We start from the raw sequence: 15,145 nt of genomic DNA, 5'->3' as shown, positions 1-15,145 counted from the left end.
GCACGAAGGAGGGAGGGAACAGGATGGGACAGGGCGTGCGACGAGAGGCAGCCTCTGCCCTCAGCGTTCTCCCCTAAGTATGGACAGGGCGCTTCAACATGAGGGCAAGTGTGGAGGTGTGTGTGTGTGCGCGCGCTTCTGTGGGAGCATACGTCGGTGGAGTCGGAACGCATCGACCTAGCCTTTCTCTTCCCTATAGCTGTCTCCGCTGTCACTCTAATTTGTATGCGCCGATGCCTATGCGAGCATATTTTGCTCACCAGCGCGTACAAGCTATCCTTCACTCGCTCTCCCTTTACCATCTCCTTTCCTTTCTGTGCGTGTGCTCGTACCGTTACGTTTTTTTTTTATGTTGACCGAATCAACAATGCTGCGGCAACACCCTTCGTTGGTGCCAGTGGGAGAGAGAGGCAGCTGCGCAGAAGACTTGCAGGGTTGCCCCCCCCCCCTCTCTCTCGCGCACCATTTGTTTTATTCTCTTGGGTGCGCGCATGTGCGTGCGTGTGTCCCTGTCGATACCCTTGCCGTAGTGCGGGCCGCAGCACTCCGCATGCACACGCAATCCCTCCCACACTGCCACACCACTCCCCCTTTCTACCTCCCTTTCCGCGAGCCAAGTTGCAAAAGACCATGATTGGACTAAAGTCGATGGCGGGGGTGCGCGACGTGGTCCGCGGCGGATCGTGGCCGGCTCGCCTCCTCGACATATTCACCTCGCGCGCCGCGCAGGAGAGCTTTGAATTTGAGGCTGTCGTCATGGACGCGTGCGCCGCAGCGAATGTGGCAGTGCCGTCCGAGGCAGGCCTGCCGCACGCGCGCTGGTGGAAAAAGCTGTGTCGTGCCTGCCGAGACAAGACGGGCACCACAAAGCATGGTAGTCAGCTGCTGCGCTCGCGGCTAACCAACGCCTTGGCTCAGCGGCTCGCCGTCGAGGAAGTGTACCGGCTGAATGGTGGTGAAATCGCAAAGGAGCCTGCAGTCGACAACCCAATCGTGGTGATGGGCCTGCCTCGCTCGAACGGTCACATGGCTGCACATGTGCTGGCCCGCTCGGGCTTGTTCCTAACGCCGCGTCAGTGCGACACCTTGTCTCCGTCCCTCCTGCTCGACCTCGAGCGCCGTGACGCGTTTCGCAAAAAGTTCCGCGGCTTTTCGTATCTGCACCCAGACTTCCTGTGCGTTCGGGTGCCGCAGGAGGACCAAGTCGACGATGACCTTACCCTGCATCTCATGACGCCGCAGTCGTACGCGTGGGGTCTGCTTCACGGACTCGACGAGTACCTGCTTGAGTGCCTGGAGGAGGACCAGCTGCCGGTGTACACTGAGGTGCGTCGTGTGATGGAACTACTTCAGTGGTACCGGAAGTGCGGACACTTCTCCGAGCCTGTGACACGGGAGTTCGAACCCATCGACAATGTGATGGAGCTGCAAACCTACGGCACAAAGAATGTGTTGCTTCGCCCGCAGTGGCTGCTGTACAGCCCATTCGCCATCCTCAGCCCCGACGCTGTCAACACCGTCTTCCCCAAGATGAAGGCGATTTGGGTGCATCGTGCACTCAGCCAATGCTTGCCATCCCTGTGCTCCGCGTTGTGTCTACACAACACCCTGTACACGGGCAAACCGCCAAGTGACTCACAGCTGGCGTCCATGGGGGAGAAGGTGTTGGGCATTTTCGGCTCTGGTACCGCGTACGCAATCGAGTACTACGGAAAGTTCGATCAGCGCCGCATGGCGCATTGGTCAAACTGCGATGTGAAGCGACATGCAACGCGGGTGGCGACAAAGACGCTCGACTACTTTAGCATCGAGCTGGACCGCTATCGTCGCATGCAGATGATCAGCGGGCAGACGGAGTACGTGTCCGTCTCTCGCCCGCTGCACGATGCGCAGATGCCGTATTTCTGCCTGCACGACGGCGTTATCGGCGACGTTTTCCAGGACTACATTTACCAGTTCGCGGAGTTCGCGTTTGAGAAGAAGTTTGGCATCACAGTGAAGGAGTACACCCCGCTTGCCGCGCCGGCTGACGCGATGGCGATGCGGGGTATCGCACACGGATCTAGCGAGCCTCGCTCGGCGCCGGCACTCGGGGCAGGCCAGCCGATGGTGGGGCACTTCCAACAAGAGCGCAGAGGGTTTCGGTGAGACCAGATGCGAGGCGAAGCGGGGAAACAAGTGGCTGCTCCACGAGGAGGAGGAGGGGGGGCGAAGAGCGTCACCTCTGCATCTCACTGATCTGTGTGAGGGAGTACTGGGGCTTTCCTTGAAACGGACACTTCCGTGACCCTCGTGGTTCACAGGCGGTGCGTCTTTTATATCGTTGCGTGTGTGTCTCGCGTGGGTGTCGAGGAGCTTCTGGACCCGCAGCTAGCAGCCAAGGGAGGAGGAGGAAAACAAACAAACAAACAAACGCTGACGGGTGAATGGATAGCGTGTGCACGGGGTTTTTCTTTTTGTTGCGTACGTGTATCTGCACGAGGAGAGCTTGGCCGAGGCGCTCCAGTGGTGAAGGATTCGCAAAGCTTTTTTTTTGTTGCCGTGCGGCGGCACTCGCTTGTGCTTGCCCCTCTCCGTCTTCTTCGCGCACACGTTGCCTGTCCCCCGCCCTCCGCCACTTCCTCTTGCCCTTCCCTAACCCTTTCCCCATCTCGCCGAACCACCGCCGCATCTACGCACACGCGTACGCCATTCCGTAGGAAGATTACTTCCTTCCGCACACGTGCTCCTCGGGTCTTGCTCGCCCTCGCCCCCCCCCTCCTCCCCGTCTCCGCCTTTTTGTGTGGGGCTGGCGATTTGTGTCTCGCCGTCTCGCTCCCTGCACTTCCGGTGCCGAGCCGAGTGTTTCCGACGGCGCTCCGCGAGATAAGCGCACTGCCTCGCCTAGCAATACCCAAAACTAGAAGCGCTTCAGCATAATGACGGAGGGCCGCCTGGAGACGATTCACAACCTCCGTCCCAAGAACTGGGACAACCGACGGCACTGGACCAACTGGCATCACCTCTACGACTGCGAGCAGGATCACATCACACGCGAGAGTGCCCCATTCCACGATCTCCGCGCCGGCGGCCAGTTTCAATATGAGTACGCAGGCGGCGGTCCGTACGCGGCGCCAATTGAGCCGCAGCACGTCAACGACCGCAGCGCTGGCGACCGCATGGATTTTGCGCTGGGGCGAGGGACAGACATGGGCGGCATGGGGCACCTGCCGCTCGACACGGATCCTGGCCGTCCTGTGAAGCCGAACAATGTGCCTCGCCAGACGGCCATGTTTACCCGCAAAGACCCTCTGAAGCGCGGCCTCTTCTCCAAGTACCCGTACATGCCGGAAGGTGACGGCGATGACACGGGGACGTCACTGCGGATGGGTGCCATGAAGGCTGGCGGGCCCTGCGACTACCTCGGCGGCGCTGCCGAGCACATTCCTGACCCGTACAACGACAAGCCGAACCGCGGCCGCATCTGGCACTTCCGCACCGGCCCCGTGAAGCACGACTACCCCAAGTGGATGCCGCAGGGGGAGCCGGAGAGAAAGCCGCGCAAGACCTATGGCCCTTTCCGCGCTGGCAAGCCGGATCACCTGCACATCGGGGGTGACGTGGAGTGGATCCCTGACCCGTACGACAAGGGGCCGATTCGAAACAACCGACACCCGTTCCGCACGTGGCACACGCGCACCAAGTGGTCCATGCCAGTGCACGCACCGTGGTCGACTGGCTTGGCAACGTCGGAGGCACGCAAGGGTGCTGGGCTGGACCTGACAGAGAATAACCTGCCGTCCCTCAAGACGTACCGCAAGGCAAACCTCACGCAGACGATCGGCGCGGAAGCGGCGCTCTCGTCGATGCCATCGCGGATGTGACATGACGGTGCCAAGCCAGTGGTTAGAAAAAAAAAGCGAAAGGGCGCGGGAGGGGAATGGACAGGTTAGACAATTTGCCCGTGCGGGTTGGCCGATGTTGGAGGTCTATGCAGATGCGTTGTCGTGCGGGTCACGGATTGGAGCCGGTGCCCCACCCCCCACCCGCTCCCCTCCTTTCCCTCCCCTCGGGAGGCGGATCGCGCCAGGCCACGGGTGCGCTCGCGTGGGTGTTTGTGCTCGTACTCGCTCCTTTTGTTTGCCGCGTTTCCCCTGTGTTGCTGCTGCTGCTGCTGTTGTGGTGGTGCTGGGTCTCCTTCAATGTTTCTTTCCGCTGAGCCTGACAGCTGACGCGCACACAGACACGCCCTCCCCCCCCCCAAAAAAAAAGCACAAGCCCGCACGAATGCGCAGTGCTGATGCCCGTCGTACCCCCACTCTGTATGGGGTATACGTCTGCCTGCCTTGGCGTTGGTGTTCGAGGGGGCTCGTGTGTCTGTCTGTGTGTACGCGCGTTCTCGTCCCTCCCTCTATCTTTTTCACATGTATTATAGTTCTCTCCCTCTGTGTGTGTGTCTTTTGTCTGTTGTGCTGCGCTCCTTGTACTGTCAGCCTCTGCTGCTGTCGTGCTCATGTGTGCTTCGGGCCTTTGCCAGCATCCTCCTCCCGCTTCCCTGGTGACGATGGCGCTATTGTTGCGTACCGGCGCCGCTTAGCCTGCGGCGGCGCGAACGAATAGAAATACGGCGATGAAAGGCAAAGCTTTCGTGCTTGTCGCTTTCAGGGTGAGAGCGATACCTCTCAACACACGCATACACACACACACGTGCACACACAAGGGATTCGCCAGAGTGGGCTGATAGAGAGGTGTGCACGTGCATTATGTGGTGCTCCTTCGCGCGCATGTAGACTACAGGCCCCCCGTGAAGGCCTGCTGCGTATGTGTGTGTGTGTGTGCTCGCTGGCACACGGTGGGAAAGTTGTGCTGCTCACCGGGTGCCACCTCCCTCTCTCCAGCAACCGGGACACAGAATACTTCGGGGTATCTCCTTTTGTGGCACAAACCCCCTCCGCCGCCCCCTCCCCCTACACACACCATCAACACATATGGCTTTCCCATGCTCCATCGGACCACGTCCTTCGCTTGTGTTGTCTTTCTCTCTCTCATATTCCTATTTCCTTTTCTACTTTTTCTGGCGCATCTGTGCCTGGCACGCGCCTTTACACGCCTGCGTCCCCCGTGATAGTCGGCGCATTACGCCCTTCCCCTTGCAGCGTCTCCATGGCACGGACGTACACGCAACCGTCGGAGGTTCGCTGCACCCAAGCGTACACAAGCGACGCTTGTTGGAGAAAGCCCCCCTCGGCTTCTTATCGCATGTTGTGTTCTTTCTGCTGTGAAGTGGTGCCATGAGAAGCTCACGGGCAACGTGCTTCTTCCATGGTGGAACGTCCGAACGTCTTTGCAGTGCGCAGAGCATCAGCCGTCGTTGCATGGGTGGCGCGCTGCCATTTCGGCGACGCCTTCTGCTGTCTTCACAGGCAAAGGTGTTTGGGCTCCAGCGCAGTGACCTACAAAGGAAAGATGTTGTCAACATAGCACTGCGCACCCCGAGACGGTGGGTGTCGTCTCTGCCACCACCTGCCGCTCCGCCGTCACCACCGGCCCCCGCAGGTCACTTGAACATTCACGGCGAGAGCAATTCGGGCCGAATGCCGGCCACCTCGCGCAGTGGCGCACATAGTGTAGATGCACACGTGGTAACACAGTTCGTCGCACCAGTGAAGTCAAGTGTGTGGAGAGCGCAGGGCCGTTTCCGTCACCGAGGGCGACGACGTCACGGTGCCATGACGTCAGGAGAGTCGAGCACCGAGCGTATCGAGGCCGCCACGTCACGCAGTGCATCCGGCGCCGATGCTCCACTAGCTGCGAGTTACGCCGCTTGTATGCGTCCAGAACCCCCGTGCGCCTCACTGCTGCTACACACCAGTACCAGTGACGCGCACTCTGCCATGTCGCCGCTGCACTGGCGACTGTGTCAGCTCATTGGCACCGGGGCGTGGTGCGAAGCGCTGGAAGTGCTTCGCTGCCACGAGCAAGAAAACCCCACCGCCACCCAACATGCGCAAGCGTCACGGCCCGCTTCGCCAGCAAGTGGTTTGCATCTCCGCAGAGCCAGTGCGCTGACAGCCGCTGAGGACGCCGACGATTGCGCGATGATTCCTTTCATGCTTGTATCGCTGCAGGAGGTGTCTGTTTGGCTGCTGTTGTGGTGCGGCCACGGCGCGGCTGCGTGGCATGTGTGGCGGCGCACCATGCAGGCTGTCTCGCCGCCGTCATCGCCACGGTTGGCGTTGTTGCTCGCTCTTTTTACACACGTTGTGGAGCGCGATACGATGCGAACGCGCGACATGCTGCTTCTTTTAGAGATGATGAACAGCAGTGCCACCGCTCCCCCGAGAGAGGTCAAAATTGGGCAGATGGACCCGGAGAACCCTGCGCCGCCCTTGCGCGTATGGCGACATCTTTTCGGGCAATGGTTGTGGTGCTGCAACGAGTGCACCGACCCGAGCAAGAGTCCGTCGCAGGCCCACCGTCGTTGTCTTGGTTTATTCCTGGAGGAAGCAGTTGGGGAGCTGACGAAGCTCGCCTTCTGGAATTCTGCCACTCGAGCGGGACAGCATATGGGCGCAATAACAGAGACAGTGGCGCTGCTTCTGCTAGCGCTTCTTGATGCGCACAGCACATCTGACGAGTGGCAGCGTCTGTTGAAGGAGGAGCTTACCACGGTCTGCGACGGCAAGCGAAAGAAAACGAGCAGCGACAGTCGTCGCAGCGCATCGGCGGCGTGGTGGGAAAGGAATCAGGAGCAGCCACCGCTGCTATCGCCGTCGGTGTGCGCGTTGATGAGCGAGGTCGTCCAGTCCATTCTCTTGGGCTCTTCCTCAACGGCGGATGACGTCCGAAGGGATGATGGTGAAGGAGCAGATGGGCAAGGTCATATGCGCCTGCGGACGGTATTCAGCAACGCAGCGCGTACCTTACAACGTCTTCGCGGCCACTGCAGCCCCGCCGCGCCAGAGAACGGTGGAGACGCGTTAGAGACCTTCCGCATGTGGCATGAGCAGATTGTGGAGACTGAGGGCCTTGGTGGCACCTGGGAAGCACTGCGGCTGGCTATGCGCTCACTACCAGCGCAGTCACGCCTTGCCAGCCTGGACCAGCCAACGACCCAGGCAGCTGGGCTTTCACTGAAGCGGCTGCTGCAACGCATCGACGATGCCACGGCGCAAGGCGACTGGACCACAGCATTGCGGCTCTGCTTGAGTCACAACTCTCGTGAAGGTCTTCCTGACATGGTGGGCACGGATAGTTTGAGTGTAGACACACAGGACTGGGTGCTCGAGGCGGTGAAGGGCCCTTCTCGCTGTCGCTCGTCAACGTCCACGCCCCTGCCGGTAGATCCATTCTCGTTTCTTCACCGACTTGGCAAGGGCCTCGTTGCGTGCGAGGTGGTCCAGCCTTCTGGCGCATCGTGGCAAGGAGCCTTGGCTCTGTGGAACTTTGCCCGACGGTATTGGCACCACGCGGTGTGTGCATCTCCATCCGACAACGCTGTCATTCCAGAGACGAGGTCTGAACTATTGCACACCGGCCCCCGACCGTCAAGGCCTGCATCGCCGTTGGTGTCGCTGAGTCGCGCACTTGGACGCATTGTCGTCCTCCTCGCGTTGGCCGGGCGTTGGGCGGAGGCGCTGGCGTGCTTCCACGAGATCCCGGACGCCTACCTGGATGGCTTCGTGGTGTCGCAGGTCGCGTACGCCCTGCGTCACTGCCCATCACAGAACAGGGCCGTTCTGGACTTGTGGGCCGTGTGGCGGTGCCGCGTAGGTGATGCTGTGGATCCGACGGAGATAATGACGTACAAGCTGTTGAACGCGATGCTGCATACGTCAGTCAAGGCAACTTCTCCAGTGGCCACCTTGTCTTCCACATCTTATCAGTCACCAACCATGGTCGCGGCTAAGGTGGCCACTGCGGTGCTCATAGCCGCAGCGGACGCGTCTCCTGCCGCGCCTTCCACGCTGGCGACGGATGCGCGACACGCAGCCGTGACCCCTGGTACAGCGCTACCACTAGATTGGTCGCGGAGGCGTCACACTATTCGCGGCGTCATAGCGGATCGCTGGGTGGGCAGCTGGGCTGACGCACTTCGTGTTGCACTTGCAAGCCGTGATGTTTCTCTGCTAGTCGAAACTGTTCTACAATGTGCGCCGGCGGTGCATTCACCAAAGTTGTACTCGGACGTGAGGCGAATACTCCAGGAGAAGGGTGTCGTTCTGTCGCCCGCTGAGCGGGCAACCCTGCTGGCGCTATGGGGCGAAGGGCGGAGGTCGAGGTTCGGCTGCGACAGTGACGTGGGTGCTGGAAAGAACACCTCTCCAACTGGGGAGGCTGTGCTGACAAACGGTGATGGCGGCGGTGCCCGCCAGCATGTCCTTGACACAGAGGCCTTCCTCGACGAGCTGCTAGGGTTCGACTAGGCTTCTCGTAAGGAGGCGAAGGGCTGAAAAAGTAGGGAGAAGGAGCAGGAGATGTGATCGAATGCGCACGAAACAGCGCGGAGTGGCCGTGGAGGCAGCTGCACTCGCACACCTAAGCACGTTCCACTGCTGTGGAAAAAAGGCGTGCCGCACACACGCACACACACACACACACACACACACACACACACACACACGTCGACAAGCTTGCTCACGCCTGCTGTAGTTCTAGCAGCTCTGGCTGCGGCTCGAGTTGCGTCTCTTGTGCCGGTGATATGTCTTTGCGCACCTCCCTCCTCCCCTGCCACCCCTTCTTTTTTGTTTTCCATACTGCTTTTCCTCATGCTGCTGCGTTGAGGGCACACGATGTGCACGCACACAAACGCGAGTGGCTGTAACAGGCACGAATCGGATCTCACAGTAACACCAGGTTTACGCAACCATAGCTCCACATGTCCGCAGCGACGACGGATTACCCTGTGCGGCGACGAGGCGATGCGGAGGACGACTTCGATGATGAGGAGCACCGTCGGCGGACAGAGTCGAGCATCAACGCTTTCCTGGAGGAGGAAGGCGTGCCGGTGAGCAGCAGCGTCACGGTGGAGGACATCACGTCGGCGCTTGCGGTGCTGGGCAACTCGGTAGCCACGGCATCAGCTAGCTTTGTGGTCAAGGTTGCGCTGCTTCGGCTGGATTGCTTGGCAGCCGTGGAGGGAGAGCTGCGCAAGGAAGCGACGCGCGCCAGCACATCGAACGCGGGTGTCGCTGCTGACAAGTCGCCGTCGCAGCAGTCGACACGTACCAGTGCCTTTGGGTGGCTGCGTCATCTCTACAAGGAGGAAAGGGGCATATGTGGCTTCTTGCGTGGCGGTAAGGCGGAGGTCGGCTTTGTGCTGGCGACCTTTGTCGAGGAGGCGCTGCTGTTTGCAGCCATGCGCAGCCTGATGAACCGCCTTGGTCCGCCGTTGCCCAGCCCAAACAGCGGAGCTGGTGGTGCGGCGGCGTTGTGGTGGGCCGGGCTGTCGCGGACAGTGGCACTCACGCTCGTCATGAGTCTTCTCTCGTGGCCGCTGCGCGCAGTACGGACGACGATTCGAGTAAACTACATGGCGGCCACGTCCCTGCCCGTCTGCGAACCTTCCCCGCAGCCTGCACAGCAGCGGGAGGAGCAGCAGCAGCGGCGGCAACACCGATACACGAGCGCTACCGAGGTTTGGGGATGCATTCTCCGCCAGATGGGAATTCGTAGCCTTCTCTTGAACGGACTCGACGTCGATCTCGCCAGCCGTGCCGTGTCACTTGGGCTCGCGTGGACGGTGGTGAAGCCGGCGTCGCGGTGGATGCAGCAATGGGCGATGATAAACGCCTCGACCGCTGGTGCAGCGTCGGCACCGTTGACGCTAGTGCGTCTTGGGCAGCACCGCCTCTTTGCTTTGGGAGTGCTGCTGGCGGTTGCCGGATCTGTCAACGCCCTGCAGCGTCCGTTTGTCGTTCTTCGACAGCGCATGGCGTTGCTGCCTGTTCCAGATGCGGGGAGTGTCTGCAACGGAGGCGATGACCAGACCAAGACTCCCGCGACTGCGCGCCGCGGATGCCGCTATGCGAATGGATGGGACTGCGCCGTGCAGGTATGGCGCCGAGAAGGCGTCGCAGGCTTGCTCGCTGGGTTACCGCTCTGCTTGATCACGAGCTCGGTGGTGCCGCTGCTACAGACCTTCGCGGGCTACCCAACCGCCCCATCCTTTTCAGGTGCTGTGGTGTAGAGAGGAGGGATGACCAAGGGAAGGGGAGGAGGGAAGCAAGGGCGATGTTATAATACCAATGTGTGCGCAATACGCGTCACCATTGGCGTGGACGCTTGCGCTGCTGCTGGATCGCCAGCTTCACACCTTGTTCTTCAGTCTTCTACCCTCCACCCCACCACCACCACCTTTCCCTTTGGCTCAATCACGGCACGACGGGCTTGACGTGTTGGCCCTGACACCACCAGGGATGCTTCAACATTGGCAGGGATGAGGCGAGTGGGGGAGGGGAGAGGGGGCTGCACGGCTCCCTCAGAGAAAGGGAAGGTTTTCCTTGTTCTTCAACGTATCCGTACCATCGTGAGCACGTCAACAAAGATGCGCGTGCACGAACCACAGCTCGTCTACCTTGGTTGCACCACGGCTGCGTCAAGGACCCAGGTCGACCAACACCGTGTGGCGTCACTCAGCCCGCTGCGCTGCCACGACCTATGGCGCCGGTTCGGTCCTCAATTACGGTCAGCACCACGGCGCCCGGAGCCAAAGCCGAAGGACAGAATGTGCACGCACAAGCATAATCATCACCGCAAGTTTCTTCGGTGCAGTGCTATAGCCTAGACCTCTCCGCGGACACCAAGAGCCCGTAGCCGCACCCCAGGGCAGGCGGGGGGGCAGGCCCTTGCCATCCTCACAAAGAGTTGGCACTGGGCCCTGAGATGCCGCGGTGAAGGTGGCGCGTGCTTTTCAGGTTGCCGCCGTTCTCCCGTTCCATGGCATATGCCACACTTGTGCAGGAGGGCATTGCCACGCCCGGATGAGCAAGTGCGCACCACATCCTTCAGGCCTCTCCTCCCTCTCTCTGGCATTTTCCCTCCTCTCACCACCACCCCTCTTCGTCTTGCCCCACATGCACACTGGCGCAGCTGCCTCTCACCTCCGCTCTCACGCTCCGCGCCTTCACCTATAAAAAAAAGCAACCAAACGAAGCTGAACCAAGGGAAAGGCGCCCGCCACGTGTCTGCTGCCTCGTGTTTGTGCGCGTCCCCGTTTGCACCCTTTTGCTGTGGCCCCTTTTCGCCCTCCCTCCCCCCTCTCTCCCACCCACTCCGCCTTCTACGCGCCTCCACAGCCACACGCGGTCCACCTCTTCGCTCCGTATTTTATACGCATTCCCCTCGCACGCATCCTTCACAGACTTAAAGGGCTAAACCCTCTCTTGACTCTCAGTTTTTTTTTGGACTTGTTTCTATTCCTCCTGCTGGGGTTCGCTCCGTGCGCGCCATCCCTCCCCTCCCCTCCCCTCCGCTCCGCCCCCCCCCGGTGTCGGCTCCCCTGTGCTCGGCTTTCGTGATTGTCTGCAAGCAACCACACGTCAGCTTGTGTCTGTTTCCCTTTTTTTGTTCGTCTTCAGTGCGGCGCCGCCAAAAGCAACGATCTCCGTTGTGCGAGCTCCTTCTCCCCCTCCCCCTCCCTCCCCCCCACCCCTCTCTCTCTCTCGACTCACGCTGCTGCCTCTCTCCCTGTCGTCCTCTCGAGGCGTCTCTCCGTCTTGCAGCTCTGCAGCGCTGCCATCGTCTCGATCCGCCACCGCATAGTTCCCCGCCTTGTTTTTGCCTGCCCTTGTTTCGGTGCTGCCTCCGCTCTTCCCCTTCTTCGAACCGTTGCGTAGCACCAGCGCCACCCACGCACCCACGCACGCTCGTGCGCCTCACCCCCTCTCTGTGTATACGTACATCGCTCTCGTACAAGGAGCGTTTCTAGTTGGTTCCTCACTGCCTAACTTTCGTTTCATTGTCCCTTCGCATTTCTCAGCGGACACCCTCCCCCCCCCCCACTCGAGTCGAGAGAGGTAGACCGAGTCAGGTGGACCTAATCTTGCGGTGCCCATCACCCCTCCCCATCACAAGCACACATCGCCTTTTGTTCTCCTTTTCTTTTTATATCTACTACAGCACGCGTGCTGCGCAGTGTAGCGTACGGGGAAGCATGTCCGCCCACGCCGCCTCTCCCCCGGCTGCCCACCAGGAGCAGCAGTACCAGGCTCCTCAGGCGGGCAGGACAAGTAGTGACACCCCGTATGGCCAGTACGGCGGCGGTCAAGCGTTCCAGCTGACTGCCACGGATATGGCGCTGGACATGCTCATCCGCGCCGTCTTTGATCTTTTTCAGCGATCTATGGCGGCCCCTATTGACCGCGTGATGGTGCTGACCGCGGTCGAGGGCGAACTCGTGCGTCAGGGCCGCCTGCCCGCTGGTGGCTTCCGTGGCGTTGGGCAGCTGTACAGCCGCCTGTGGCGCAAGGAGGGTCTTGGCGGTTTTCTCCGCGGTGTTATGGCAGATGCGGTGCTGACGCTGCCAAGCGGGTTCGTGGACTCGTTCGCCACCAATGCGGTGTTTGTGTGCCTGCAGCGGCTGATTCCGGCCCGCATGGCGGATCAGATGAGCACCTCTGTCATCGTGGCGCTGTCGATGGCGGCCACGAGTGCGGCGGTGTGGGTGGCCACCCCGTACAATGCCATCCGCAAGACCATCATGACCAACTACATGGCGGACATTGTCGCTCCAGCCGGTGGTCCTACCGGTGCTGTTTGCGCGGGCGGCGAGGCAGCGGCGGCGAAGAGCGGCGTGAATGAAAAAGCAGATGCAGAGGAGGCGGAGCCGGTCTCGCCGCTGCAGGAGGAGGCGTACCGCTACACAACAGCCACGGAAACAGCTCGCCAAATCTACCGTCGCAAGGGTTGGGGCGGGTTCTACCGCGGCGCCGCCGTCGAGCCGCTGACCGTGTGCACTTACCGTGGTCTGTACCTTATCGCCTCCGTCATGTTGAGTGAGCGTGTGCAGATGGCGTACCCGTACGCGGTGGCTCGCGGGTTGGCGATTGTGGCCGACGTACTCACGCAGCCGCTGGAGGTGGTGAGTCGCCGTCTCGTTCTGACGGCTTCAGACGAGAAGGATGAGCGGCGCTACGCCGGCGTTATGGACTGCGCCAGGACAATTGTGCGAGAAGAAGGCGTGACGGCGCTGTGGTCGGGGCTGCGCTTCCGGCTCATGGTGAGCGTCGCTAGCATTGCAATACGCACGGTGTTCGTCATGCTTACGGATTCCGCAGACGCTTGATGTACGCCTGCTGGAAGAGGAGGAACAAGGTAAGGTCATCCCTGACCCTTTTTCTTCTATGCGCATGTGCGTTGTGCACTGGCTGCGCTGCCGTTTTTTGTCAAGAAGATGTTTACGTGCTACCTGGCGTTTGGCGGGTACGGGCGTCGCATCTCGCGGTACACCAGCTTCGCAGTTCTCTGTCGCATGGGTGCCATCAAGGCCCACTTGGTTGTTGTTCCCGTTGTGTGCGCGCGAGTATACACCGATGTATACACATAAATGTGTACATAAATGTATATGTATACATATGTATGTATATGTGTATGTATATGTGCATGCATTTATTTATGTGTGTGTGCGTATCGCCGTTGTTGGTTTCACACGCTCACTTTTCTTTTTTCTACCCCTATCTTTGTTTCTTGCGAACACCGAGAGCGGTGTGTGTGTATGTGTGTGTGCGCGCGAGGACGGGCTTCCTGCCCTCCCTCCCCCATCCTTCCCGCCTCTCGCCCCTCTCACACCCTTTTTCATCTCCTCCTCTTGTCGCTCCACTCGCTCACCCCGTCGCCTCGACCCCACCTCCAGAAGAAGGTAAGAAACACGATTAAAACATTAACACGTGCCAGCAGATGTGCTTTCTTGAACGGAAACCAAAACAAAGATGTTTCGACAATATTCTCGCATCGGTCAGCCCGTCCCTTCCCACCACCCCTCCCTCCCTCCTAACCAGCTTGCCGCGTGTAAAGCTGGAACAGTGCCCATCAATCCCAACTCGGAGGGCCTCCCTCTCTCCGGCGAAGGCGGTTTTCAAGTGAGGTGCTGAGTGAATGTACGTCACCAGACGCTAGCGGGCACGTTTGCATTCCTGATGCACCGTGTTACCTCCCATATCTCCCTGGCGCCAACAAGGCCTGCTCCCCCGCCCCCCACCCCGGGTCGATCATTGCACGGTTGAGTACGACCCCCACCACCACCACCACCCCCTTCCCTCTCTCCTGTACTCTCGACGCTTGCTCTCGCATCTTTGTTTTTTGTTTTTTTTTGTTGCTGTTGCTTAGGGAGACGTTGCGTCAGTCCGTCGCATACGTCGAGCTCGCTTTGTTTCGTCGTTGTCTTCCCTTGCGCTACGATTTGCTTCCTTGTAACCCTGTTTGCTGCTTCCCCTGCACACACACACACACACACGTGCCCCTTTCTCACATTGCACGAGCACCGCTTCCCAAACGCAAGCTTGTCTTGTGCTTTTTTTTTGCCTACCCGATTCGACGCTAGATGAGTGACAGACCCAACAGCCACGCACAGCACCAGCCGCAGCAGCAACATCAGCACGGTGTATCTGATCGAGACCGTCGCGGTGACGGCAAGGGCAACACCGATGGCCTGATTGGGGACGTTGAACTGCACCCTCTGCCGCAGCAACCTGTCGAAACCAATATACACATGTCCTCGCTCAACAACACTGAGGCCCTTGCGGCACGATCGCAGCCGCAGTACGAATACGGTGCAGCCAGTAACTCCGGCAGCTCCGCTGGGTCATCTTTTCACCAACTCTCTCACCCCGACGCGAGCGGCGGCAGGGAATCCGTCTTCGCAGACTCGCGCAGCACCGCCCTATATGGGAAGTCGCACAATAGCGAGGTGATGGTGCCCCACCTGTTGGTGCGGAAAAGTGCAGGCCCCGCCGGGACCGTCCTCTTGGGGCAGTCCGCCGGCAGCAGCTACCAATCCTTCACCCCGTTGCCCTGCCACGGTCCTTTCGGCGTCGACGATGTGAAGTCGAACGCCTCCAAGGACAGCCACCATGGCCTGGCCGCAGCTCGGTCTACCTCTAACTTCAGCGTCGACTCACAGCCCCAGACACCAGAGAACGCGGAGCACGATCACCACCACCCCTCACGC

General features: G+C 60.3%; 5 protein-coding genes across 5 annotated transcripts; all 5 read left to right on the top strand.

Moving 5' to 3' along the window:
• Positions 1-630: 630 nt before the first annotated feature.
• LMXM_14_1030 (conserved hypothetical protein) lies at positions 631-2,148 on the top strand (the record flags this gene model as incomplete). Its single annotated transcript, XM_003873426.1, has 1 exon — positions 631-2,148. The coding sequence occupies one exon, from the start codon at positions 631-633 to the stop codon at positions 2,146-2,148; it is 1,518 nt and encodes a 505-aa protein (XP_003873475.1).
• A 770-nt stretch (positions 2,149-2,918) lies between these two features.
• On the top strand, positions 2,919-3,863 carry LMXM_14_1020 (conserved hypothetical protein; the record flags this gene model as incomplete). The annotated part of the gene is made up of 1 exon (XM_003873425.1): positions 2,919-3,863. One exon carries the CDS (start codon positions 2,919-2,921, stop codon positions 3,861-3,863), a length of 945 nt encoding a protein of 314 aa, XP_003873474.1.
• A 1,491-nt stretch (positions 3,864-5,354) lies between these two features.
• On the top strand, positions 5,355-8,405 carry LMXM_14_1010 (conserved hypothetical protein; the record flags this gene model as incomplete). Its single annotated transcript, XM_003873424.1, has 1 exon — positions 5,355-8,405. One exon carries the CDS (start codon positions 5,355-5,357, stop codon positions 8,403-8,405), a length of 3,051 nt encoding a protein of 1,016 aa, XP_003873473.1.
• A 452-nt stretch (positions 8,406-8,857) lies between these two features.
• LMXM_14_1000 (conserved hypothetical protein) lies at positions 8,858-10,168 on the top strand (the record flags this gene model as incomplete). Its single annotated transcript, XM_003873423.1, has 1 exon — positions 8,858-10,168. One exon carries the CDS (start codon positions 8,858-8,860, stop codon positions 10,166-10,168), a length of 1,311 nt encoding a protein of 436 aa, XP_003873472.1.
• A 1,965-nt stretch (positions 10,169-12,133) lies between these two features.
• On the top strand, positions 12,134-13,264 carry LMXM_14_0990 (ADP/ATP mitochondrial carrier-like protein; the record flags this gene model as incomplete). Its single annotated transcript, XM_003873422.1, has 1 exon — positions 12,134-13,264. The coding sequence occupies one exon, from the start codon at positions 12,134-12,136 to the stop codon at positions 13,262-13,264; it is 1,131 nt and encodes a 376-aa protein (XP_003873471.1).
• Between the last annotated feature and the right edge of the window lie 1,881 nt (positions 13,265-15,145).

Source organism: Leishmania mexicana, chromosome 14 (genome assembly GCF_000234665.1).
Source record: "Leishmania mexicana MHOM/GT/2001/U1103 complete genome, chromosome 14".
Taxonomy (NCBI): domain Eukaryota; phylum Euglenozoa; class Kinetoplastea; order Trypanosomatida; family Trypanosomatidae; genus Leishmania; species Leishmania mexicana.
The sequence above is the reverse complement of the archived record's forward strand: the minus strand, read 5'-3'. Positions and strand labels throughout refer to the sequence as shown.